The sequence below is a fragment of the Lissotriton helveticus genome, chromosome 3_1, assembly GCF_964261635.1.
Source record: "Lissotriton helveticus chromosome 3_1, aLisHel1.1, whole genome shotgun sequence".
Lineage (NCBI taxonomy): Eukaryota > Metazoa > Chordata > Amphibia > Caudata > Salamandridae > Lissotriton > Lissotriton helveticus.
The window spans coordinates 1,926,239,502-1,926,266,633 of record NC_136061.1 but is presented as its reverse complement, the minus strand read 5'-3'; the positions used below and the strand labels follow the sequence as shown (position 1 = coordinate 1,926,266,633).

Here is a 27,132-nt window from a genome sequence, read left to right as displayed (position 1 = left end):
TAACCAATCAGACAAGGACTCGTCAATAGCTACCAGGAAATGGTCAACCTGGTTGCCCTAAAAAGTGACTACTCCATGTCTCAAAGCAGGTGAGACAACCCCATTGAGTTCTTTGAGTCCAAAATCACAAGATTCTCTGAATCCATGTTTAGCACTCCAGCATTAAAAGCTGCTATTATGGACCATTGCTTAGCTGCATGCCTTAAGCAAGTATTCCTGCCTCTCATGGCAGATTCAGGTACTTTGGTCAATGCCACCCTCATTCCTGGTATAGTTACTGACCCTCTGAAACATTACATTGTCTCCGCCTTGCTTTTGAAAATAATATCTTGGAACCCTTAAAATCCTAGCCAATTAATGGTCCAGTTCCATCCTCCCTTTACTCAGTAAAATCATGGAGGGGTTATTAATAAAACAACTTCAAGAGTATGTGGAGCATAACCACTTCCTCTGTGCTCATAAACCTAGATCCACCCTCTTGGAGGAATGAAAACCATTTTGGTTAGCATTGGGGAATAGCTTTCCAGTGTAGTAAAAGCACACATACAATGGCATACCCCCCTATGTTAAATTGTACACTTCATTGAATGGCACATGCAGAAATGTCTGCACTTGGTAGCCATTGCATATTGACCTGTAATCCTGGGACTTCTGTGAATTCCCCAAATAAGCAAATCAAACACTCATGTGAGGATGCAAACCTCGCTCTTTTTGTCAGTCGGGCCCAAATAGTGTAAGGTGATCATGGAACTTTTCTTTCAAATATATAATGCCAATAAAGGTCAACTTTTTTTGAATTTTTCTTTTCTTATGTTTTTGAATGCCTAGAAACATGTGTATAATACTTGAATAGGAATCATGATATTAAGCATTTGCTTAAGAAAGCTAATCTCTCATCAGACTATTTGTTAGGCGGTTTGAGTCTAGAGTAAACGGTTTCCAGTCGAGAAAAAAATTGGGACTTTTGGCACCCGGTCCATTCTGTTTTTTTTTTGTTGTTTTTGTATTTCACTCTGCAAAATGAGACAGAGAAAGAATAGCGACAGTTCGAGGACGCCAGCTGCTCTCTCCCTTCTCCTTCCATGGCAGCTCTGTCTGCCGCAGATCCTCCTTGGATTGCAAACATCTTGACTGGAAATAGGCGTCTCATTAAAAATGTTTTTCATCTCGTGTTGCGGAGACTAACAGTGCCTACATACAGGGAGAAAGACAATGGATGCTTAGCAGACATTACTCTCTTTCACCCCTGTGTAGAGAACGAAAATTCCTGCAAAATGTCCTTCCAGCTTGGGATAAAGTATCCCCACTGTAGATAGCAAGGATACTGCAAATCATTGGAGTTCCCTGACCTTGTAAAGGTCCTTCCTAAGGTCACATCACTCTGAGGAGGCTTGCAATATACTTTTAACATAAACCAGGGAGTGTTTTATTTCTTACAATAGGTGCCACATCATCACCATCCCCCAACAGGCATTAACTGTTCAGTCTCTTGCTTATTCTAATGAAGGAGATCGTCTGGTTGTAGCTATGCAGAACAAATGTGGAACCTGTACTGTGAAAACTAACCTGGCAACATGTGGTTTGCAATTTGTTAAGAATACCTCTTTTAAATATTTTGTTGTAAGTAAGTAAAAAAAAACCTGGGGGCTTATTTATACGAGCCATGCGTCACTTTTGCACCAGGTAAAGTGGTACATGCGTGACGCAGGGCTCTCAATCTGATTTAGGAAGCCAGGTAAAGCCACCCTTGTGGTTTTCAGTGGCCTCATAAATCTTCAGTAAGTCAACGCTGCGCAAATCGTTGCGTCTCCTTACTCTGGGCCCGGGTGGTGTTCCATGGGCATTGCAGGGGGTTTTCTCACACAACACTCATGGATTTTGATGCTGCCTCAGATTTACAATGTAAACCTCAGGGAAGCGCCAAATCTGTTCGCCTCCCGAGGTGAGGCGTAACAAGGAGACATATGTATTTTTTCTCCTAGTGTTTGCCACTTTCTATGTGTGCTGCATTTTGTAGCAACATACAGAGGGAAACGCCTCACAAAAACAATCCAGCATGCATCGAAGGCACCCTTGCACCTTAGTGCAAAGGTGGCTATGTTGGCGCTAGGCTGCGGAAACGGCGCCATCGCAGGGAGAAAGGGCAGGAATGCACCGTACTGCATAAATACAGTGCATTCCTGCCTTTTCGCTTTGGTGTAGGCTGTGCAGCAAGGTGCCTTGTTTTGCTGCCCTGTGCCAAAATCCCATGAATGAGGGCCCTAGTATCAGTTAGGATGTGTGGTAACAAGCAGGCGGCTGCCTGCTCGTGTCCCAGAAAAGAACCCCCCTTTGCAATAAACAGGCATTGCATTATAAAAGTCTCCTCAAGGCCAAGTTTTCAGGTGGCTAATGGTCAGAAGAAAGGTACCTGATAAGCTGCCCATCCCTTTCACGGTTTCAATGGCAGAGGATAGTCTGCTCAGGGATGCGCCTTTCACACCCCCTGCTGGCTCTGGCAATTCAAATACCTGATTACAGTAGAGTAGTCATATAATTGTCTTATTACAGGTGAGAAGTATTTACAACTCGTCTGTAATAAGGAAATCAGACACTGGTTTTATACATTTAATGCACACTTCCATGCAGTCTAAACATAATAATTACAATGCAAATATACCTCAAATTGCTCTGTGGAAATGTAAAGACAGCCACATGCTTTCTGAAGCAAAGCGTGCTTTGGAACGATTATTGGTGGAGAACAACGGATGGAGACAGTCATCTTCAAAATCCCACTGTCTTTAACCCAGCGATTACCCCTTTCTAACCTGTGAATTATTAGTGGAATATCACCAGCAAAAGAGGGGATGGCCAGAAAAGGGAATGTTCTGCATGCCTTTCCATGGGACGAACACAGTGGGGCCTGCCTGATAAGGGGTTGGACTTCCTTCTTGAGTTGAGACAAGCCAGTCTAGTTTAAACAAATGCATTCTGCCCGCGGGGTGTTCAATCTGAAACTATGAAGGGATCATTTGGTCCAATCGGGGTGAATCTGGCATTGTTCGGGTTCATTCATTCTCCAAAGGAGGCAGATGCTCTTTCTAAAGGAGATGCTATTTTGTCACCTTAGGGTTACAATTCTAACCCTATATTATGAGGGTAAAAAAGCCAGACCGTGTTTATCTACCATTTCTTCTTGCAACTCAAAACACTTATGTCTCGCTTCATGTGCTTTGCAGGACCCCTGATTCATACTGTTGATTTACCCCATCGTCGTGCTTTTGCAGGTCACTACCTCTGCTCTTGGGGTTTGCCTCCTAGAATCATCATCTGTGATATTGCCAAACAGCACTTACTCAGGTCTTTGCTCGTTTCTGATATAAGCGGTCGGCTGAACCCAGATCATTGCCAACCGCATTCAGTAGACCCGATGTTATAACCTATTGCACCACCGCGCTTTGTCCTGTTATTCTTAACCCAAGTGTCCTTCTCCACCAAGGAAAAACGTTTCCTGCTTCCGGCGTTCCCTGTCAATCTTCTAACACTGGTGGTCCTCAGTGGCACCATGCCCACCCCGCCCCCTTTACAACTCTGCTAAGCCATGGGCAACTGTGCCATGCCCAGGAAAGCTTAGAAAAACAAAATCAAAAACAAGTATACCCAGATTTTCATCCCATGATTGCTGTGCCACAGGGTTGAAGGTGCACCTCATTGATGAAGCCCAACAAGACTGAACCCTGCCAAGGCTGAACCTGGTCTCAGGTTGATTGTATGCTCATTCAGAAGGCATGTGGCCTGGCTTTTCCTCACAAGATGGTTCCTATTGAAGCAAGACCAAGACTAATTTGCATATGGTTCTTCACCTTCTGGAGGGGTGAAGTAGGGAAAAAACTATGGACTAAAGTGTGACCGTAAGCAACTTTCAGTGGCATAGACTTTTGCAAGCTTTCCACCCATCACATTTGGTTGTTTTAATGGGCAGCACTTATCCACCTAATCAGACCCTGGATAGTACAGTGCCCAGACTACTATGCCCTGGACAATTCTCTGCAAAGCCTGACATGCTGTTGACAGTGCTCTGTCCCTCTGCTAGGCCCTGGAGAGTTCTCTGTCCATCATAGTAGCCTCTCGACAGATCGCGGTCTATTTTCTCAGCTCATTCTGAGAGCAAGTTAACATTTATAGGATAATGCACTGTCAATATAAACTGCAGAGGGCGCAGGATTCCAAAACATGAGGCAAACTCTCTCTCCAAGAGTTGCAACAAGAGATGCCAATGGAGCTAAAGAGCGAGAGAAAGAGAGATATGGAGATATAGATTGTGAGAGAGAGAGAAGGAAAATTCAAGAGAAAGAATGAGAGAAAAAGAGAAAACAGAGAGAGAAACAGTGAGAGAAAGAGAGAGTGGATAAACCAAGCAAATGAGTTATCAGCTCTAGATTTCACACAGCTTTTGCAAGTTGGAGCACAGCGAGGTTTCAATTCTCCATCATTCATTATATGTGCTTGTGAGTTATGTGGTCACAGGTGATGATGATAGGCAGATGTGACATGAGCAAGGATCATGTGCATAGGTGATATACTATTTGCATGTAGGAGTGAAATACGTGTGCAATGATTTTGTACAGGTGCCCTAAACATGTGTGAAGGTGTGTAATATGTACCCCAGTTTGATGTAGGTGAGAAGGTGTAGGATTTGAGTGCAATAATCCTATAAAAACACGCTGTATACGAGGGAAAACGGTTTACATATATGACACTATAAATGCTTATATAATTAGCATGTCCAATGAAATTTAGCAGATACATGGGGCACAAGCACCAGCAATGGACTTTCATGAGTGTGACATACATGTGAGTATATTTTGAGTGCATGAGGAAATAATTGCGTGTGCATGATGATTCCTGGGATCCCCAGTAATACATTTGGGCGTGAACATGCTGGTACCTTCTTGATTTTCTTGATGTCGCTGTCGTCATCACTGGGCGAGAGAGTCTGGGTGGACTGTATGCGCTCGTTGTCCTTCAGTAAAGAAGCAATCTGTAAAAAGAGGGAGCGCGTGAGCCGGGGTCTTACATCATCACACACAAAACGCAATATCATGCACAACACACGCAGAGAGCTCTGTTCACCACACATTGCATGCACTTTCACACAGCACACTGGCCATTGCACACAGAACGCGCTGACCATCACACACAGACCACCAAGAGAGCACAGAACAATGAACCAGAAGTGCAAGGACAACCACACACAGAGCGATGGCATCACAAACAGACCATCACACTCAGAGCACACCGCCTCCTGAAACAGGAGTGCCCCAGGCATGGTACCTGGAGATGCACCCCTGCCTTGAGTGACATGACTGCATGTGAAACTGCTATCCTGACTTTTTTCTGTTGGCTCAGCTGACATGCTTTGAAAACATTTATGTATTGCCGTCAGCATAAAGCCTTGCAATATAAAACACGTTTATTACAGTATACCAAGATTGAAATATACATAAAATCCCAACTCTGGACATTGTTTGAAACATATTCTAACAATCATCTAAGGACACTACAGAGGGAATAAAACGATCACAAATTACATCCAATTTTGAAGACACCCATGTGCTTATACTATATGATCAGAGTCCTAACAAATAGTAATACACAAGCATACTCAGCAAGCAAATACGATGATTGGCCCTATGCCTCTGTAGGGTGCGATACCTCCCGAGATCTACTTTTTAGCCACACTTACCATACATAGGCAGAAACTGAGATAACGATTGAGGTGTCATCTGCCTTAAAACAGAGTACCATGGCTTCCTCTGCCAGCCAGGTACCCTTTAGCCTAAATCATGGGAGGAACCACCATCTATGTTCATGGGTAAAATTAGTGTAAAACAACAAAACGTGCATCACAGTATCTTTGCCAACTAACAGGAAGTCACACTAAATGCTCACCTTTGGATTTCCTTCATACCGGGCTAGATACACCTTAGTAGGGAAAGTCCCCAATCCAAATCTTAAACGTAGGGAACGTTTCAGGTCTGGATCTAACCCATGTAAATATTTCTCAAATCTGGCAATCAACTTGTGGGTGAGATATCTTGCTGCCTGGCCTTCTTTTTGTGTCTTAGTTTCAAGATCTCCTTTGCTATAAGACCAATACTGCTTCTTGACACATTTAATTGAGCCTGGGGCAATTTGGGATGAATCCTTTCAGCAATGATCTAGCTATAACTGTGTTAAAAGATTAGTATCATGATAAAGACAGTTTCTATCACTCCCCACCCGAGTTTTGAACCATTTCGTGGATTGATTTTAAATACATTGATGCTCACGGATTTCTATGCATGAACATCTAGTATAGTGTAGGCTTCAAGGCAGTCTAGGCTGCTATAGTAGACATGCCCATATCGCAATACAATGGGTTTCCTTATCCTAAAATCAACAGGCACCAAAGGAAATTGTTTTCTTTTACTTGGAGCTGTTTTAGTCTACCACATCCCCATAGCCCAGCCCCATATGGAGCAGCACCCCAGCTTTCTGACATAATAAAATAGGTTTCCGCAGAGGCCTCAGCCTGCCCATGGTGATTCCTAGGTCCAGAACCTGCTCCGTGACCTGGAGGGGCACACTAATCATGCACTCCATACTGAGAAAGGACTACTGTCCATGCCCTGGGTTGATGACATGAAGCATTGCTGGCAGCATACACATTTTTGTAGGTTGATGATAGTGAAGAGGTCTTTTCTCTGGTTCAGGCAAAGATAAGTGCCCACCAGCCCACTTGTGTAAAGTTTGGCTTAGATGTAACACCCAGATACTTGCGCTGAAATCCCTGTGTATGTATCAAGTGCATGTGCGTAATCTATGGATGGTAGTAAGACTCCATGTTGTGGTGAGAGTAGGATTGCTGGGGCCAGCAGGATCTATTTTCGATAGCCCCTGCTTTGACATGGCTCAAAAACAGAAGACGGAATATAGCTTCCCCAGACAGTGGGTGTGTATTGCATGCATTCCTAGAGCTGAAGCGAGGAGCCTCAGACAGTGAGGCGTGGTTGGATGGAGACAGGGCAAACTGCTGATCACTCCTTCCTGAGCACTGCCATTTGATTGATAGTAGGGGGTGAATCAGCAGACTCCAATGTTACAGATGAGAAATTGCCTAGGCAGGGACTGCCCTGTTGCCTAATCCTGATTTCTACTTCAGGAAGGGGCACCACAGTCTTCACACTTCACTGTGCCCGTGTTTTTGATCCTCCTTCTTGGAGCGGGCACTACCTGCTGTTAGTGCCATGAACGTTCACAAAGGTTGAGTCTGCACTATACTTTAGGAAAAAATGAGCATATGGCACCGGGTTTTGTGCATATTTAACAGGGAAGAAATTAGACGTTGTACCAGTGAACTAATTAACACCATATGTATTCATGATATATTCTTCTATTTTATTTTTTTGACAATGTTGTAGTAAGTTATTATTTCATCTTTTTATCTTTTTTTTCCTTTTTACAACCACGGAAATAAGTGATTTTACATACAAATGTGATTATATAAATCAATAATACAATAGTGCAAACAGATTACAAAATTATATAAAACCATTCATTTAATACAGAACCGAAATCCCATTCAACGCGTTTCGGCGTATGCCTACTTCAGGAATTCTGTATTATTTATCCCCGCAATAGTAGTTATTGAGGGACTTCTCTTTATGTTCTTCCAGTTGAAGAATGAACAGATTACGAAAGGTACTAAAGAGGATATTCTATGCCCGCTGTTACCAAAACAAAGGGACACTGTGCTCAGTTAATTGTCGCGTTATGATATGTGCACAAAGTTCTTCTGAATGTCTATGAATTCGGTCATTATCCGTATACTGGTGTGTCTTCTATTGTCATGATCTTGAGCATAAAAGGGACGCCTTCCAAATGGATACCAATAACGGAATATAGCTTCCCCAGACAGTGGGTGTGTATTGCATGCATTCCTAGAGCTGAAGCGAGGAGCCTCAGACAGTGAGGCGTGGTTGGATGGAGACAGGGCAACCTGCTGATCACTCCTTCCTGAGCACTGCCATTTGATTGATAGTAGGGGGTGAATAAGCAGACTCCAATGTTACAGATGAGAAATTGCCTAGGCAGGGACTGCCCTGTTGCCTAATCCTGATTTCTACTTCAGGAAGGCGCACCACAGTCTTCACACTTCACTGTGCCCGTGTTTTGATCCTCCTTCTTGGAGTGGGCAGTTCCTGCAGTGAGTGCCATGAACGTTCACAAAGGTTGAGTCTGCTCTATAGACAGAAAGTGAAATTTGAAAGAGAGCCACCACAACCCAGATCAAGGGCTTTAGACAGTGGATCAACATCACCTGTCTGGAAAGTGAGTTCTAATTTGGAAGCCATCCTACCTAATTCCATTTTCAAGTTCTTCTTGACCAAGGAAGGGAGTGCTCCACAGAGAACTTGAAGATCATGCTGTGGATCCAGGGCTGGCATCTGTCTGACAGCCAGTCCCTCAGAGCTCAGGGGACATCACTTGAAGGCAGTATAACTTGCAGGAGAAGCTGTGGGTCTGCCTAGAGACAAGAAGCCCACATGCCTGCCTGGACAGGGAAGGAGAGTGCCTGGCCCTACACGCAGAGAGACTGCCCAGAAGGAGAAGCCCAGCTGTGTTCTCGTTGTGTGTACCATCAAGAAGAGCCGACTTGTGCTGTGAATGTAACCAGTGTCAGCTTGAGCTGTGAGGGGTCATGCAGCCTCCCTGCGGGGCTCATGTGGCAAACTGCATGGAGCATTGACACGCCATATTTGACAGCCTGTAGTCTGGCACCACTCTGCTCTTGCCTCAATGTTCTGTGACCTGCAACACCCGACAACACAGCTCTAGAAGAGGACCCCCTAATGGCATGGAGGTCGCTACTGCCAAAGATGGACGACTGTTGCCAACGCCTGCCGTGCTGTTCATTGTCAGGCGAAAGATCTAAGAGGCCGGGCTCGGCTCATGATTCGGCTGTTTGTGGTCATTGTATGACCACAAACAGCACACCACCAGTTTCAACATTGAAGCATGTCCCAGCAAAGAGGTAACACAGGTCTGACATGAAACACACTGACAGACTATCTTGAAATCAAAAAGATAAGGCTGAAGGTTAGGGTAGGATTCTTTATTGCCATTTTGCCCTCTTTTGATAAACATCTGAACAAACTAACTGAAAGGCTACCAAACATGATAGTTGAATAGTGAGCCTGCCCCTGAGTCTGATTCTTACCACAGTTATTCATCTCTAAAAGGATGCTATAGATATCATGGGCAGCATAGGAGCTGCGCTAGACCAATGCTGATTGTGTGAGAATTGTCCTACTAGGCTGCAGCCCCATAGATGCCGTTGTAGAACCCTATAGCTGAATCCTTAATTACTCTGTGTAGTATTTCATTTTGCTGTGTATTAGAGTACTTCTATTTTTACTAAGACTATTTGAATTCAGAGTCACAGCCCTCCTCACTACCTCCATAAAAAGGTTTTGATTGCTCACCCTCACTACCCTGACAGTCAATCATAAAAAGAGTGCATGATAAAAAGAGTGCATGTACGTGGCCCAGTTTTCAGCGCCATAGTAGCACGAACCCAAAGACACCAGAGCAGTAACAACCCCAACCACCGTGGCAGTAGCCTCTGCCTGCGCTGTAAAGTCACCCCCGGTCAAAAGTGGTTTGACACTGACTATCTAACAAAGCGCGCACTGGACGTCACACACTGAGGGCACTGGCCAATCCATACAGGCAGCGCTGGTGATCACACCGAGAGAGCACAGGCCGCTGCACACAGAACACTGGGCATCTGAGGCGAAGTCTACAGGCCACTGCACACAAAGCGGACTGGACATTATCCACAAGCATTCTGGCCATCAATACACAGAGCACTGTGGCCATAGCACACAGAAGTCATTGACCATTGTACGCAATGTGCCTTGACTTTCACCCACAGAACATACTGACCATGCCACACTGACATCCACTCACTGACTCCACTGACCCCTGCGCATAGCTCACCAATCCCTTGCCTGTAGAGCACGCTGATCATCACAAAAGAACTGTCATACAAAACATGATGACCTTTTTACAAATAGCCAAATTGACCATAGCACACTTACCTCTGCCTGCAGCACTTAAACCATCACGCACAAAGCACACTCAGAGCAGTGATCGTTGCACCGAAAGTAGACTATGAATCACCGACAGAACAAACTGACGTCGAACCAAAGACTGAACTAGCCTACGACCAGAGTGTGCTCTCATCCTCATGTAGAGTACAAGGTTCAATAGTCATAATATGCAATTATTCAGAAAGACCAATGATAGTGATAATCATTAGTATCATATAAGCACCTTCTACGGCCATAAGATGAGGATGGCAGTACACTCAGACAGTAGCTGTGCTCAAGGCTTCAACACAGAGGATTCACTTCTTCACCACGTGCTCGTTGTGTAGACTGGTTCAATGTATGTAGGAAGATCATTTTGAAATTCTACTCCCTTTGATCAAATCCCAAAGCTGCTCACCCTACCTAGCTTTAGTTACCATAAAACAGACGTGTGTGTGGCAGCAGCAAGTTGTTAGAGATGCTGAAAAAGAGGCAGAGTTGCAAGCAATCTTTCTAATCAGACTTTTTTTTACATCATAAGGAGTAACTAAGCTGAGGTCCTGCTCCGGCCTCCTGCTTCCTTCCATAGTTGTGGTGGGTGGTAGAAACAGAGACTCTTACATCTGAGCCACAGGCCAGCTTCATCAATCTTGTGCCATTTGTAGACATGAGACCATGCCTATATGCATTAGTCGGAAACATATAGCACTATTAAGTTTGTCGTAAGAAGGGCAGAGAACTCCAAGGAGCACACTAAGTTATGCATGCTACATCAAGTTGATGAATGCGAGTGAGGAAAATCCAACACTAGACCACCTCTCAGCGAGATTTCTCAATGAGGGCGGTCACGAATGGTCTCGGCTGTTTGCATTGAGAAACCTTCCGTTCGTGTTGAAGAAGGTGCCACTTGAGTAGAACATCTACTCGAGCAGCAGAAAGAAGCAGCTCCCTCGTGCACTGCACATGGTGCAGTTCCCGCTGATTTTCCAGCACGGGACAAACACCCAGCACTAGAAATCAGTGCGAATGGCGTGACATTATGCTCTCCGCCGCTTGTGGAACTCCACGTAGTTCTGCAGAGTTTTTGGTCACTTAGCTGACCTCAGCATAGCTGAACTCCGCATTATCCACCTGGGCCTAGAAAGGACTGTAGTAGAGAAATCTTCTCAGCAGGTAATACACTAAGATAAACAAGGCTAACTGTGCCAGCCTTAGCCTAAAACTGGGGTCTGGGTTAACAATGGATTGCGTTTGTGAACGGCTGCTTTACCATGTACCCTCCTAAAAAAAGAGCGAGGGAAAGGACTACGGCAGATGCACCAGATGGATCTTGAATAAACTCATATCAAGCACCTTGCATTCAACGTAACACAGTAATCAGGCCCAATTAAAATGGAGCAAAGGCTTTTTTGGTGTATAACCCTTTGTTTTTGAAATCCTTCCACCCTCACGTTTGTACAGCACAGAGCCACCCCACCATCAAGAAAATTCTGAAAAATAGCCGTTTGCCGGAAGCTTTAATAGTGGTCTTGTCCTGACTGTTTATTAATACGCGAATGGCTACTTCCTGTTCTGCATAATTGATAAACAGTAACCCTCACACACTTGCTTCCCTCCATCAGGCAGACTTAACTGCTGACCCAGGGCGAGGCCACGCCCAGGGCAAGACTTGAAACTGAAATCAACTCAGGTAAAATGTCCAGATCAGAACCTCGCTGCAGGAGGCCCACTGGGAAAATGCCATACTGGCAGAACGGCAAGTTGGGTCATGACCATGCACTACCAACTGCATGCATGTGGTGTGGTGACTCATGCAGGATTGTAGTTCCCAAGTTTTGCACCTACTCAGCAGTCTACAAACTGCGGGGTAAACTGCCCCTTCACATGGAGCAAGATTGACGAGCATTAGCGCAGTCTGCGTTAGTAACTCCAAAGCCTACTTTTCTATATTGACCTGACGCAATAGCTGACCAGGAGTGGGGTCTCTCCATACCAACTCCCTGCTGGTGGCTGCTCATTGCAGGAGGCCTGTGTCAATATCATGCCATCTAGATGTCTGGTAGTGGATGGGGGCCGGGCCACTATTTCCAGTATGCCATGTAGTACCCCAGTATCAGCACACTCTTAATCCGGATCTAATTACCCACTGGTGACAATATTTCCTCTTTTCTTGCTTTACATGCAGGAGAATCAGATGGAACACTGGGAAAGCTGTGTGTTACCTTATTGACAAGCATGGCGTAACCTTAACCCCTAACTCTTGCTTACAGTAGATCTAGCGCATAAAATGTGCAGTCACCGGTTTCCAACACTACCTGTGACTTGTATACTTCTAAACGATTTTTGCAAATGGCAACAGATCGCTTCAGTTAGCTCACTTAATTTGAAACCTGGTGCAATGTGGAACTATTTTGTGTGAAATCAACCTGCAGAGGCCCCCTTAGTGCCAAATCTGCCCAATGATACAACTGCTTCCGCTTTAACCTGTGTCCTGTGATGCGTGTCCCGTCCTGAGTACACCATCTCTTTCAGTATATTATAGTGCCACTTACATTTTTGCCTGACTTCACTGATGACATGAAAGTGTCTACGTTTTTTACCCCAGCTGCGTACAATTTTCTAATGTATTCTTCTTGCATTGTGCGAGCATATGTTTGTTTGCCTAATGTACCTGATTCGATTCCTTTCCCAAGGAGTTTAATAGCCGGTAATTAGAGGTCTTGTTTTACTGACTTACAGGAGCAGCCTTGGGCCTCCCCTTCTAAGTCGTTTACGCCACCTGTGCCACATGATGGTGCTGAGAATATGGACATCAAAGATGAAACCTTGATTCTGTTTGACTTGCATTTGTTTTAACTGCAAATACAGTTCCACCTACATCGCACCAAGTATATGCTCTTCCCAGCAAGCATCAGCACACTATACAGTTTCACTGGGACATGTAAGCCAATTTCACCAACATCTCTCCATGCACTTTGTTTTGTGCTGTTATCACTCACAGATGCATTTGACGCATCAAAGCAAATTTAATTCTGAGTGGTCAACACTGATCTCAGACTTTTTTGAATTACGTGTCCCTGTATGCAAAAAAATGATTTTTTTAACTGAAGCATCACTGAATCATCACTGAATCATCACACCAGATCTATGCCATTCGACCATCTACTTCTACTCCCACTAATGGTGCTCGGAAAAGAAATCGAAAGAGCAACTGAGCATGGCGAGTTAATATTGACTATAAAATCATTCATGATCCACAGCTTAATGTAATGCTGGAAATTTAATGGGTTTTGGAAAGCCATTGAGAAATCCTAACAGGTCAGGCCCCTGAAATAAATCAAGCATGAGGCAGAGGGCAAGATCATCCAGTCTTTCACACTAATTATTTGGGTTGGCCAGGACAATGTGCACATCTGCACTGCCCATCTTCACAACTGTACACTGACTGGGTGCAATTATGGAATGCACTCTACAGTAGTTTGCCCTTCAAAAAAAATATTTGGGAGCTATCCTGTATTCTGTTTTTAGAAATGAGCGGGAATATCATAAGTGTAATTCTGTGGGATGTAGAGAGTTGTAGGAAGTGCGAAAATATTGATTAAAGATACTCTTTCCATAACGACATTTGGAAGCACGTTTCATCCACATTGTCACTCCACAATTCTTCCCACACAGGAGCAATATTGAGCTTCTAGCAAACCTCAAGGTCAATGGAGATGTCATGAGGAGAGCAGGAAAGGGAACCTATTATCTGCATACACGTTCACTGTCTTCAATGTCAGGAAACTACTGAAAGCCTTGTCGAAGTTGTCGCCCCTAATCCTGGCCTCAAATGGTTCTATGGCAAGGGAAAGTAGCAGAGGAGAAAGAGGGCATCGCTGCCTGGCACCCCTCTCTATTGGGAATGCATGCAATGGGCCATGAAACCCAGGTCCTGGCCCATAGGTTTTTATAAGTCACGGCACTCGCTGGCCCAGAGTGCAAGGAAGTTGGCTGTATATCTGTGGACAGTGGTTGCTGGCCCTCTGTGCCACACCAGACCGGCTGTGCTGTGGGACCGGGTCTGCTGCATCGCCGGGGTTTGCGGGGATTCTTCAGCTGCCCTCAGGGTGCCACGGAGGCACTGGTGACTCCCCCCGGCAGAAGCCGGAGCACTCCACGGTCCTTGGCCGGAAAGGCGCCGCAATCTTAATCTATGGGCGCCAGACAAGCGCTATTTCAAAGGGAACCAGGGGGAAGAAAACCCCTCTCATGACCTAGGTTGAGGATACTATGGAAACTAACAAAGGATTAATTATACTCTTACAATCCAGTCTGAGAAACAAAAAGAGGACTCTCACCAAGAGGGAAACAAAATACCGTGGAATGTAACAAAGGACTTATTCTACCCTCGCTGCACTGGAAAAGACTAAGGAAACCAACTCTCCAACCTCACTACCTAATCATACAAAACCAGTCTCTCTCCATCTATGTAGGCATATTCTAAAGGAAGTTTCATAAAATAAAATAATGAAATAATTAATAAACACTCGTTAAGCTCTCATTAAGGACTGGGCTGATTCCAGGCCGCCTCCAGCACTTCCTTGCTCTGCCCCTGCCTATACCTATATCCAGGGTAGACCCCCGGCTTGAAATCCGCCTATCTACGCGTAAACAACATCAGTGTACTCACTGAGGCAAGATGCTGCCTGCCCCACAACATCCCTCCGCCCCTCAATGCAGAAGTGTATGAAACCCCATGACCCAAACTCTTTCTCCATCATCATCCCCCTTAATCTCTCACCAAAGGTGAAAAAAAACTTTTAACATAGTCTGATTAAAGAACTCCCTGAAACACTCTTTGCTGATATATACTACAATTCCTCTAAAGGCCAACAAAAAATGGATCTAATTTTCCACACCCAACGAACTGCGAAATTGAACACTATACTTAGGACCTACCTTCTTATATTCAAAACAACCAGCACCCCTCACAATTGCAAACTGACAATCTCGAACTCAAACCCTCCTTCTTTCACTGGCAACACCTCTGCTACCATCTACAGAAACAGAATAGTCTTGATTCAAGTCAACAACGCCAACCTATAGTCATTTGAATCGCTATTCCCTATGACCACACAAAACAATCTTACAACTCACAACAACAACTTCAAATTTATCCCCTCCGCCACCACTCTCTCTACCTCTACCAATACCCCTCACTCGCACACTAAAAACATCTTATCTAGACCAATTCTGAGGAACGTCACTACTGCGACTCCCCAACCCCCTCGTGACACCCCCTCCACCCTTCCCTCACCACGATCTTCTTTCCCACAGGCTGCTCGTGAGGGCGGCCCACTAACAAATTCACCCGACTTTCACCTACCATCAGCACTCAACAATCTGCTGTCTGAAACAAGACAAGAGTGCTCACACCACATGTCCACGATACCCATAATGAAAATATAGTTACCAATGACACCGTGAACCACACTCTCACTGATAGACACTCTCCATCTCTGGACTGCCCCACACAGGACAACTTGAAATTAAACACCCATAACCCCTCCTCACTAAATATGACTCAGAGACTTTCTCTGATGGAAAGTCAATTAGAAATTAGAAAAACAAAATCTTATTGAACCTAACCACACATCCAGAACCTGTCCAATGCTTACACTTTCCACCCACCGGCACCAATAAGCAACACCCAAGTCTTCCCAAGACACCGCCGCACTGCTGGAACTCGACTCCTTTTATAAACCAGCCTCACAGACCAAAAAGAACAAGTGCCGCAATGTCCCTGAGGGAGGTGACAGATCTTGCCAATTCGTACGACTCATCATCAACTAATGACAACCCCAGCTCCATGATCCAGGTAATCACTGGATTTGGGAGAGGCTGCATCCCACCAAGAATGATGAGGCCACCAGCTAACCACATCAATATTCCCACGGCACCTCCCTTCAAGTATCTCAACAACAAGGGAACGACCAACTGCATGCTTATAAATGGCAGATCTGCAACTAAACACGCAACAGAACTAGCAGAAACCATCCTGAACCATGACATTGATATCACGTTCATCACAGAAACTTAGTTGAATGAATCCTCCTACCCAATCATTGACATGCTAGTGCCCCATGGTTCTCAATCATCAAGAAAGACAGAAAGAACCATTGTGGTGGGGGTGTTTCAATCATCCACAAGAACAGCATTACCATAACTGAAACGGACACATTTGAATATCTAACCTCCAACATAACAACGAAAGACAACAAAAAATTATAATGTAATCTCCTCTACCATCCGCCAGGCAACACACTCACCTTCAGAGAACACCTATCCGACCTGATAACACACTGCTCACTCTTGAACTCCAACAACATAATACTAGGTGACTCCAACCTTCATTGGAATGATGAGAACAATACTCTTATCCAATCCTTAAATGAACTTCTACTCAATAATAATCTTATCCAGCACTTCAAAGAACAATCTCATAACAGAGTTTCAATCCTTGACGTCATTATAGCACATGAAGATACAGTTACTATCGACCATAACCTTCCTGCCGACTGGTCAGACCACCACATCATTCTTTTTCACATTAACCAAACGATTCCTCACTTACCCCTTACACAGGAATCCCTTCAGTGGGCGAGAGAGAAGTTTAAGACTATTCCCCTTGCCGACCTGGAAGAAAGGATGAGGAGACCAATTCCTCCCACTGCAAATAACCTCTCCACAATCAAACTCACTAAACACTTAAATACAGTGATGACAACCATACTAGACCAAGTAGCCCCTTTGAAACAAAAAAGAGTCAGGAACACCCCGTCGAGATTATGGTACAACATATACCTAAACTCTGAAAGAAGACAACTGAGAGCTGCTGAAAGACTTTGGCAGAATATCCATCTGTAACCCACCTTAACCAGCTCAAAACAGAACGCAGGAAATACAAAAAACACATTAGGAATGAAAAAGCTACCTTCTTCGCAGCGCATTAGACAATGCAAAAAAAGTCCCAAAGAGCTCTTCATTATCATTAAACAACAAACATCCAAGCCACCCATAATAACCGCGCAAGCCTATGTGACAATTTCGCCAATTTCTTTGATGATAAAATCACCAAGACTGAGCGCTCTCTCAACGACCAGTCTCTGTCATCCAACTAAAGTCCGCCCTCCAGTAATTAAGGAAACGACTCCCCAGGTAATGGAAGACATTCAATCCCATCTCAGAAGCATACATCACTGAAATGATTAACATGTCCAAACCCTGCTCCCACATAGCTGACCCTATTCCTGTTCACCTGGCAAAAAAGCTGAACCATGTCCTAGCCCCTTTTTGGGCCAAGATTATAAATAGCTTCCTGAGAGCCGTAGTCATGCAAGGCTGTCTTAAAATCGGCCAAGTCACGCCATTTCTAAACAGAACGGGAATGGACCCAAATAACCCCAAGAACTTCAGGCCTGTCTCCAACATCCACTTCTTAGCCAAAATACTTGAAAGATGTGTTCTCCTCCCACTCAACCAACACATTGACAACAACAACCTTCTGGACGTTCACCAATCAGGCTTCAGAAAAGGGTGCAGCACCGAGACAGCGATCCTGATAGATGATGTATACAAATCACTTGATGTAGACCGATGCTGCCTACTCATACTACTTGACCTATAGGCAGCCTTTGACATAGTTGAACACAAATTTCTCATAAACGCACTCCGATAAAGAATTGCAGCGGACAAGGTGGTCCTACAAGGGTTCACCTCCTTCCTACTAAACCGCTCTCAACAAATAAAAATGAACAATTCCACTTCTGACATTCTCCCTATAACCCGGGGACAGGTCTCTGCTATAGGGGGTACGATTTGTGTGCCTGCACTGCTATGCCTCAGACTTTTTAACGCCTTAACTGCAATCACAGGGGGTACGAATTGGATGCCTGCGCTGTGTGTGTTTTTAACTTCAATAACTTACTGTTTTTACTCTGCTGCGCAATTGACTCACTCTCCCCGTTCCACCCCGAGCTTAGCTCGTTTGTTGTGGAGGAAGATTCTTCCTGTCGCTTGTTCTGGCAATTATCAACTTCCGGCGGAAGGGTGAGCGGTCTAGTGGTTCTACCGCTTTCACCCTTCATAACGCAGGTGTTGAACGACGCGCAGCGGTCCAACTATAGGGGGTACGATTTGTGTGCCTGCACTGCTATGCCTCAGGCTTTTTAATGCCTTAACTGCAATCACAGGGGGTACGAATTGGATGCCTGCGCTGTGTGTGTTCTTAACTTCAATAACTTACTGTTTTTACTCTGCTGCGCAATTGACTCACTCTCCCCGTTCCACCCCGAGCTTAGCTCGTTTGTTGTGGAGGGAGATTCTTCCTGTCCCTTGTTCTGGCAATTATCCACTTCCGGCGAAAGGGTGAGCGGTCTAGTCGTTCTACCACTTTTACCCTCCATAACCCGATGTGTTGGACGACGCACAGCGGACGCGCGCAGCAGGCGCGCCGGTGGCGCGCCTAAGGCAAGCCCGTCTGCGCCCGTCCGTGCCTGTACCTCGCCTCTTGCCAGGACATCTGGTCAGAACCTGTCCAACCCAATTCATTATGGTAGGGAAGAACTCCTGGCATTCAACCCCGGGTCCGTTACCTGTAAGGTCTTTCCATCTAACCTTGGGAGAGAACAATGGGTATGTCCTGTTTGCAGCAATTTCTCTATCCCGGCCCCTGTCCTCCCAGCATGTGTTCAGCTGAATAAATCTCAGGCTCAGTTGAAAATACTCCAGCTTAATGTAAGATCATTGGTCAAACATCACGCTGAAATATTGGAGTTAATCACAGAGGAATACCCTGACATATTCTTTATGTGCGAAACTTGGCTTAAAGATGAGATGGTAGCGGAACCAAACTTAGCTCTACCCTTAGGGTATTCCATCTGTACGATCAATAGGGACCACAGGGGAGGTGGCCTAGCTGTTGTTTTTAAATCTCACTATTCCTGCTTACTTAATAAAGAAACTATTGTAGGATGTGAAGCTGCTCGCTTCAGGGTTTCTGTGAGCCTTCAGTTTACTCTATCTGGCCTTCTCATATATCGCCCTCCAGGTCCGGCCGCTAAGTTCAAAGAGGCGCTCTTAGATGTAGTCAGCGTGCTTGTTACGGGCTCAGCCAATTTTAGCATTTGTGGGGATTTAAATCTACACCTGGATCTAACTCAGGACAATGCCACCTGTAGTTTTCTCGCAGACCTAGCTGCATTACAGCTGGACCAATTAGTCTCTGGACCCACGCATTTTGCTGGGCACTTGCTAGACTCCTTATTTTCCAATCTGCAATCCCTAAAAATGGAGTTACCTATTCCTATGGGATGGACCGACCACTCTTTGCTTAAATGGTCTGCCCCGCTCTTAGAGCCCCCCAGCTCAGGGACCTCAAAGTCGGTTTTTAAGCGCCCCTGGCATAAATTGAAGCTGGAAGACTTCCATAATTTCCTCAATACCAACCCACTAGACAACAACCTAGACTACGGTTCGTTCTGTGACTGGATTAAGAAGGGTCTAGACACCTTAATCCCCGCTAAATGGGTTAAGGGGCGAACTTCTACTACTAGCCCCTGGTATAATGATTCCCTAACTGCTTTAAGGAAAGCATGTAAACATGCAGAATGAGACAGGAGGAAAGATTATGAGCCTGAGAAGAAACTGTGCTATCTGGCGAAAATCAAACTCTATCACAGATCGATCTGTAAAGCTCGTGTGGCCTATTATGCAAATGAGATCAGGTCTAGCCCAATCCAGCTAAATGCATTTTTAAAATCCTTAAAGACCTTAGGACTAGGAAAGCGGATACACCTATTATATCATCTACGCATCACTACGATGAGTTAGCGACCTTCTTTGTTGTTTGTTCGCACCATTTATCAATCCTTTCCTAATCCCTCCACCTTCCCCATCCTTGTGAGGTCTAGTGGGGGGTCCAATGTCTCCCTGGCAACAATTCCATGCCTTTCAGAGGAGGAATTTATTCGGCTGAGCGGCAAAATCAAAACTGGTTCCCCTTTGGACCCTTTGCAGCCATCGCACTTTATGGAATCCCTTTCCATTTTTATGGATCCGCTCCGCAGAATAATCAACTCTTCCTTCTCAACTAGGACTGTTCCGGCCTCCTGGAAACAGGCATGGGTCTCCCCTATCCTGAAAAAAACTGCACTGAATTCCACCAAACCAGAGAATTTCAGACCTATCTCCCTCCTTCCTTGGGTAGCCAAAATCGCAGAGGCACATGTTAACAACGTGCTAACTCAGTTTGTGAATTCCAATAACCTTCTGGATCCCTCTCAGAATGGGTTCTGAGGTTCCGTGGTTTTCGGGACCGGACTCCATTTTGTTTGCGTTGTTCATAATACCATTTTGTGTTGCCCTCACGTAGGCCGTGGAGGTAACCGAACGAACAAAGTTGCATGGGCCTCATTGTTCATGTATGCATTAAACAGGCCCTTTTCTGACTTGTGAGTGAACTGCAGGACGCTGACCTCTTCACCTGAAACTGACCCTTCACGAAGCCAATTTCTCTGGCTGATCGTTGTCTGAGATTGCCAATGTATTGTATTGCGACTTATATAGCGCACGTATCACCCGAAGGTATCAAGGCGCTTGCTTAGGGAACCCGTCCTGGTATTCCCCTGTGAGATACCCCGGCAGGGTATCCACAAGGTGAAAGCCAGGCATCCCGCCACGAGGGGCCGTAGTGGAGATTAAGCAAGCTATTGCCCAGAGTCGCAGAGTGTGACCCTGTGAGTCGAGTAGGCACCGGAGCGAGAATTGTCGAGTCCGTGGAATTTTTTTTTTTTGAGCCCGAGACCCGCCGAGGCGGGGAATCGAACACTGGTCCACGGCCGATCTCAGCTTCCGGGTCTGCCGCCTCTAACCACTGAGCCACGCTTCTCCACTCTCCAATCAATGTTCAGGACCTCGTTAACTTTTAGTTTCTTTGTACATATCTTATCCTAATCAACATCTTGTTTCTTTCCTTACGACATTTCATTACATGGGTAGTGCTTTTCAATTATGGGTTTGTCCGGCTTGTGGAAATTGAATTTGGGACAGTCCTAATAATTAACTTTTGGGTTGGGTTACTGTAAATTGGGTTTTTGTTAATGTGATACTCAGTTAGAAAATGTGACCTATTGGTCAGAATTTTGCGCAGTGGGTGTACATTTATAATGAGAATATTGTCTTGCTCTATGAATTTGAACAGTTTCTTGAGTTGTACACCGTGTTGTATTGCTGAGATTACTGTTACTAGCTGCAGCTAATAAATTTGATCTCTGACGCCACCTAGAAGTATTCCGTGTCTCTGTTTGCCAAGACAGGAGAACCCGAAGACTTTGGGCCTGTCCCTGGCGCCGCTGGGTTACAAAACCCGGTTCTTCAGTTCCGTCCGGGCCATAGCACGGAAACGGCCCTTCTGGCCACAACTGAGTACCTGCGGTCTATCATGGATGCTGGTCAAAGTGCGGCACTGTTCTTGTTAGACCTCAGCGCCGCCTTTGACACGGTATCCCACGGTATACTACTTCAGAAGCTTGAGGAGGCAGGGATAGGGGGCCTGGCCCTGGAATGGTTACGTTCCTTCTTGGCCAATAGGTCTTTTTGAGTTTCTGTTCCCCCTTTTTCCTCCCAGATCCACTCGATCAGGGGGTTCCCCAGGGTTCGGCCTTGAGCCCATCGCTCTTCAATCTTTACGTCCAGCCTCTGTCTGCGGTCGCCAAGCAATGGGACCTTACTACAGTCTCCTACGCTGACGACACACAGCTTGTTATCACCCTGGCTGAAGGTTCTTCCCCTTCTGCTTCTAGATTTAAAGAAGGTATGACTGCGGTAGCAGAATGGATGGCGGCCAACTGCCTGCAATTAAATGCTAGAAAAATGGAGATTCTGTTGGTGGGGAAAAACGCCAAATTGTGGAACGAGCAGTGGTGGCCTACTGCCCTGGGGGCGATACCAATGCCCAAGAGAGTGGTAAAAAATCTCGGAGTCCTGATGGACTTGTCTCTCTCTTTTCAAGCTCATACAAAGCAACTCGCCGCCATGTGCTTTGGCATTCTGCGAGGCCTTCGACCCATTTTGAAATACTTTGATCCACCAATACGACAACTGATCGTTCAGGCTACTATTCTATCTCGCCTGGATTATGCGAGCTCCCTTCTTCTGGGTGCAAATAAGGCGGAAATACTCAGAATGCAGCGTGTTCAAAATGCGGCGGCCAGAGCTCTGGTGGGTCTTCCGCGTTTTTGCTCTGCCACTAGCACTATCCGGAGACTGCATTGGCTTACCGTTGAGAAGCGTATTCACTTTAAGACCCTTTGTCTATCTTTTAAGATCTTGAAATCCTCGAGCCCTACCCTGTTGGGCAACATGCTTAACCTCTACGTTCCATCTCGTCCACTCCGCTCTGCCGAGCAACATCTGGCGGTTGTGCCTAGAGTTAGGCTTTCCCGGGCGGGTGGACGTTCTTTTGGCTACCTCGCGCCCAAGCTTTGGAATTCCCTGCCCGCACATATTCGTGCTATTGACTGCCTACTTGTTTTTAGGAAGGCTATCAAGACCTTTCTTTCCCCTTCGTTATAGTCGGTTATAGGTTCTATCGCTACTGTTCAGTCTGGTATTTGCTGTCTGTGCCCTCTTCATTGCCAGCGCCGGGACGCCCCTTCGCTGGGGCAGCTGTGCGCTTTACAAAACTGTTAACATAACATAACAATGGTTCACCTCCTTCCTACTAAACCGCTCTCAACAAATAAAAATTAACAGTTCCACTTCTGACATTCTCCCTATAATTCGGGGTGTCCCATAAGGGCCAGGTCTCTGCCCCTCACTGTTCAACATATACATGGAGCCCCTCACCGCCTTTCTTAAAAAAGCAAACATCCCCTTCCACCCATATGAGGCCGATACCCAGATCTACCTAGAAAGTAGAAACATCCTCAATTGGAGACATACAGAGACTAAATGACACTCTGTGAGAAGTCCAGCACTGGCTATCACAAAACCACCTAAAACTCAAACAAGATAAGACAAAAATCCTTCTCATACACAATAATGAGCAGACCCCCCAAGTCACAGAATGGCTTAAATCCATTGATGCTCTTAACTGCAATCTTACCCTGCCTGACTCTGTAAAATCCCTGGGAATCACTCTGGACCCACGATTGAACATGAGCAAACATATAACGAGCACTGTGAAGAACGCATTCTACAACCTAAAACTACTCCACAAAATCAGAACCTTCATCCCTCCCAATGATCTTAAAACAGGCCACACAATCTTTGGTTCTGTCCAGATTGGACTACAGGAATGCAACCCTCACAGGCATGGCAAAATCTAACTTAGCCCCCTCTGAACAACGCTAAATGCAGCTACTAGGATGGTCACCGGAGTAAAGAAATACGACCACATCTCTCCCTCTCTAAGAGAACTAAAATGGCTCCCGATTGAAGCACGTTCCAACTTCAGAACTGCATGTCTCACTCACAAAGCTCTTCACACCGCAAACCTGGCTACCTGGCATCCAAACTCAAAAAGGCAGGCCAGACGAGAAATCTCAGGGGCACAAACACACTACTTGTCATTCCTCCCAAAACTCGCAAACACAAAACCTCATCACACTCCTTCTCTGGAAATGCTTCTAAAATTTGGAACTCCATCACAGCCCATATCAGGACCAGTTCATAAACTACAAAAGACCACTCAAAGACCTATTCCTCAACTGAACCCAACCAACTGGATAGCAACCACCCAGCGAGACAGAGTACCTCTGCTACAGGAATCTAGTCCAGTGGATAAACTAGCCTCCTTAACAAGAGGGCATCCACATCGCTTGTCCTTTGATCCGCTTCTATGATCCCCTCCAGGCCTTAACCAGATTCGACACCAGACAATGCTGTTTACTGTAACACTGTGTGTCCGTTAGCATCATGATAAATGTTGTAAAGCACTTTCATGCCTTCGGGTCTGGCCAGCGCTATATAAGACTCTTAAATAAATGAATTATAGAAGGTTTTGGTGCCGGTCAGGCAGCAAGGACTGACGTTCAGCTTTTGGAGATCCTGGAAGAAGAATCTCCAGTTCAAGAAGTCAAAGGCCTTTTCAAAGTTCATCAGAACCAATGCACTATGACCAGTAAAATCATATGCACATGCTAGAACCACCTGTACATGTCTGATGCAGTGTGTTTTCCTCAACTGAGCATGAAGAAGTTTTGGCCCGGGTGAATCAAGGAAGTGATGGCAAGAACCATGGCAAGAATTTTGACCTCCACAATAATGAAGTAGCTCGGATGATAACACAATAATAAAAGGTGTTTCTCCCCTTCTTGGTGCGTAGGCCTGGGACTTTCTCAAGGCAATATGAATGGATCCAAGGGTATCTCTGATGGTTGGGCTATGGCAGAGGCAATAACTGTGCTTGGCAGGGAGGTCATATATCTATACAGAGCCCTGTAAAGCACTGATACCCATATGCTGCAAAGGAATCGCTTATGGTCGTTCCGAACTAGTCTAAAGCGGTCTGAGAAGAGGTCGTTTCCAGACCTCATCTCGGACCGCTTTAGACTAGTTCCTATCTCTCTTCCAGTTGCAGACAAAGGCCATTGCACTACTCTGTATAATAGCCTTAAAGGTGTCCTGAAAGGTGCAGCCTCAGAAGCCAGAACCTGCATTCAACCTAAAGTACTACAACGCAATCCCCTCCCGCAAATAAGCAGAGAAGTCGCCGTCAACTAACTACCATATACTGAGACGCCAGCTACCATGTTCACTGCTCCTAATGCAACCCAATCACAGTTCTATAAGTGAATGACCAGACAGGTCTCGGGGGAGATTGCATGATCCGGGCCCTCAGAACAAGCCAGTGGCCGGCAGAAAAAATAAACCTACTGAGACAACTTCTAGTGTGATGTTGAAAAACACGTATGTGCTGTCTCACTCATATGACAAAAACGTCATAAGTCAAAGAGTCCCAGAAAAATGTCCCAAACAGAAAGGAGGGCGTTTCTCTGCGATCCTACCGCTGTGGTCGAGAAGTGTCTACATCTCAGCCGATTGTTGCATTGTTTTTAACTCCAATGACTGCCACTCCCTCTGGAGCCTTAGCGAGAGGGAGCCATATGGGGTGTAACATAAATGCAGACAAACATCCAATCACTGTTGTATATTGCCTACATCGAGGTGACCATAAGAGGAAAGGCTTTCCAGAGTAAAATAGCAAACCCTAGTAGACTCACTTGTAAAGCCAGAAGGGTGAATCCAAGTATACTCGTATCATCACAAGAAGACACATTTGATAACAAAAAGATACGTCTCTTGCAGCAGAAGGACATTGAGGGTGCCCCTTTTAATGAATTGTAGCACTGCTCACTGCTTGGATGTGTCATTGAGCCTATTTAAATTCCATAACAAGATACAGCACCCCTCGACATGAGCTGGGTGCTCCACGTAGTCATTGCTAGAGTGGTGCTGTTTTACTCTGATTCGCCATGTCAAGTTGTAAGAAAAACTTTTAAGAACATGAAAAACTAAATTAACATCTGACTCCCAACTCCTCCCACTCAGTGCTTGTACGCCAGAAGCATCTGTTACCCCCTGTGGCCACCACATGCACAAAAGAAAACTAATGCACAGAAGACACCATTAAACACCCACCATGTCCAGCCAATTAGAGAAGTACAGTGGCAGAAGATTATTAGCACCTATGGGACGGGAAGACCCCCTCAGTGATACTCAGAAGGGGTCAACCACTCCGGACCTTTCCATGTCCCGACTGGTACCAGCAATCAATCAATCAAAACATTTATAGAGCGGCACGCTACTCACCCATGAGGGTCTCAAGGCGCTGAAGAGGGGGGGGGGGTGCCGCTACTGCTCGAAGAGCCAGGTCTTGAGGTGTTTCCTGAAGGTGAGATGGTCCTGGGTCATTCGTAGGTGTGCGGGGAGGGAGTTCCATGTCTTGGCTGCCAGGTAGGAGAACGATCTTCCTCCGGCGGTGGTTCTGCGAATCCGTGGGACGGTGGCGAGGGCGAGGCTGGCGGAGCGGAGTTGGCGGGTGGGAGTGTGGAACGAGAGGGGGTTGTTGAGGTATTCGGGGCCCATGTCGTGGAGCGCTTTGTGTGCGTGGGTGAGGAGCCTGAATGTGATCCTCTTGTTGACGGGGAGCCAGTGCAGGTTTCTCAGGTGGGCGGATATGTGGCTGTGGCGAGGGATGTCTAGGATGAGTCGTGCGGAGGCGTTCTGTATGCGTTGTAGTCGTTTCTGAAGTTTGGAGGTGGTTCCTGCATATAGGGCGTTTCCGTAGTCCAGTCGGCTGGTGACGATGGCCTTAGTGACCGTCTTTCTGGTTTCGGTGGGGATCCACCGGAAGATCTTTCGGAGCATGTGCAGGGTGTTGAAACATGATGACGAGTTGGCGTTGACTTGCTTGGTCATCGTGAGGGAGGAGTCCAGGATGAATCCCAGGTTGCGGGCGTGGTCCGAGGGTGTCGGCGCGGAGCCCAGTGCCTAGGGCCACCAGGAGTCGTCCCAGGCGGAAGGGGATTGTTCCTAGGATGAGGACTTCCGTCTTGTCTGAGTTCATCTTCAGGTGGCTGAGCTTCATCCATTCTGCGACGTCTTTCATTTCTTCCTGTAGGTTGGTTTTGGCGGTGGCTGGGTCTTTGGTGAGGGAGAGTATCAACTGGGTGTCGTCGGCGTAGGAGATGATGTTGATGCTGTGTTTGCGTGCGATGGCGGGGAGGGGGCTCATGCAGATGTTGAAGAGGGTTGGGCTGAGCGAGGAGCCTTGGGATACGCCGCAGATGATCTCAGTGGCTTCTTAGCGGAAGGGAGGGAGGTGGACTCTCTGGGTTCTGTCGGAGAGGAACGAGGTGATCCAGTCCAGGGCCTTTCCTTGGATCCCTGTGTTGAAGAGACGGGTTATTAGGGTGCGATGGCATACGGTGTCGAAGGCTGCCGAGAGGTCCAGGAGGATGAGGGCGGTAGT

General features: G+C 46.0%; 1 protein-coding gene across 2 annotated transcripts in view; it reads right to left on the bottom strand.

Annotated features, from left to right (window-relative positions):
• RASGRF1 (Ras protein specific guanine nucleotide releasing factor 1) overlaps window positions 1–27,132 on the bottom strand; it is a 686,570-nt gene that overhangs the window by 383,632 nt on the left and 275,806 nt on the right. For both annotated transcript variants that reach the window (XM_078682942.1, XM_078682943.1), the window contains one exon: window positions 4,928–5,020. In XM_078682942.1, the coding sequence (XP_078539068.1) occupies window positions 4,928–5,020 (93 nt within the window). The remainder of the gene's footprint in view (window positions 1–4,927; window positions 5,021–27,132) is intronic.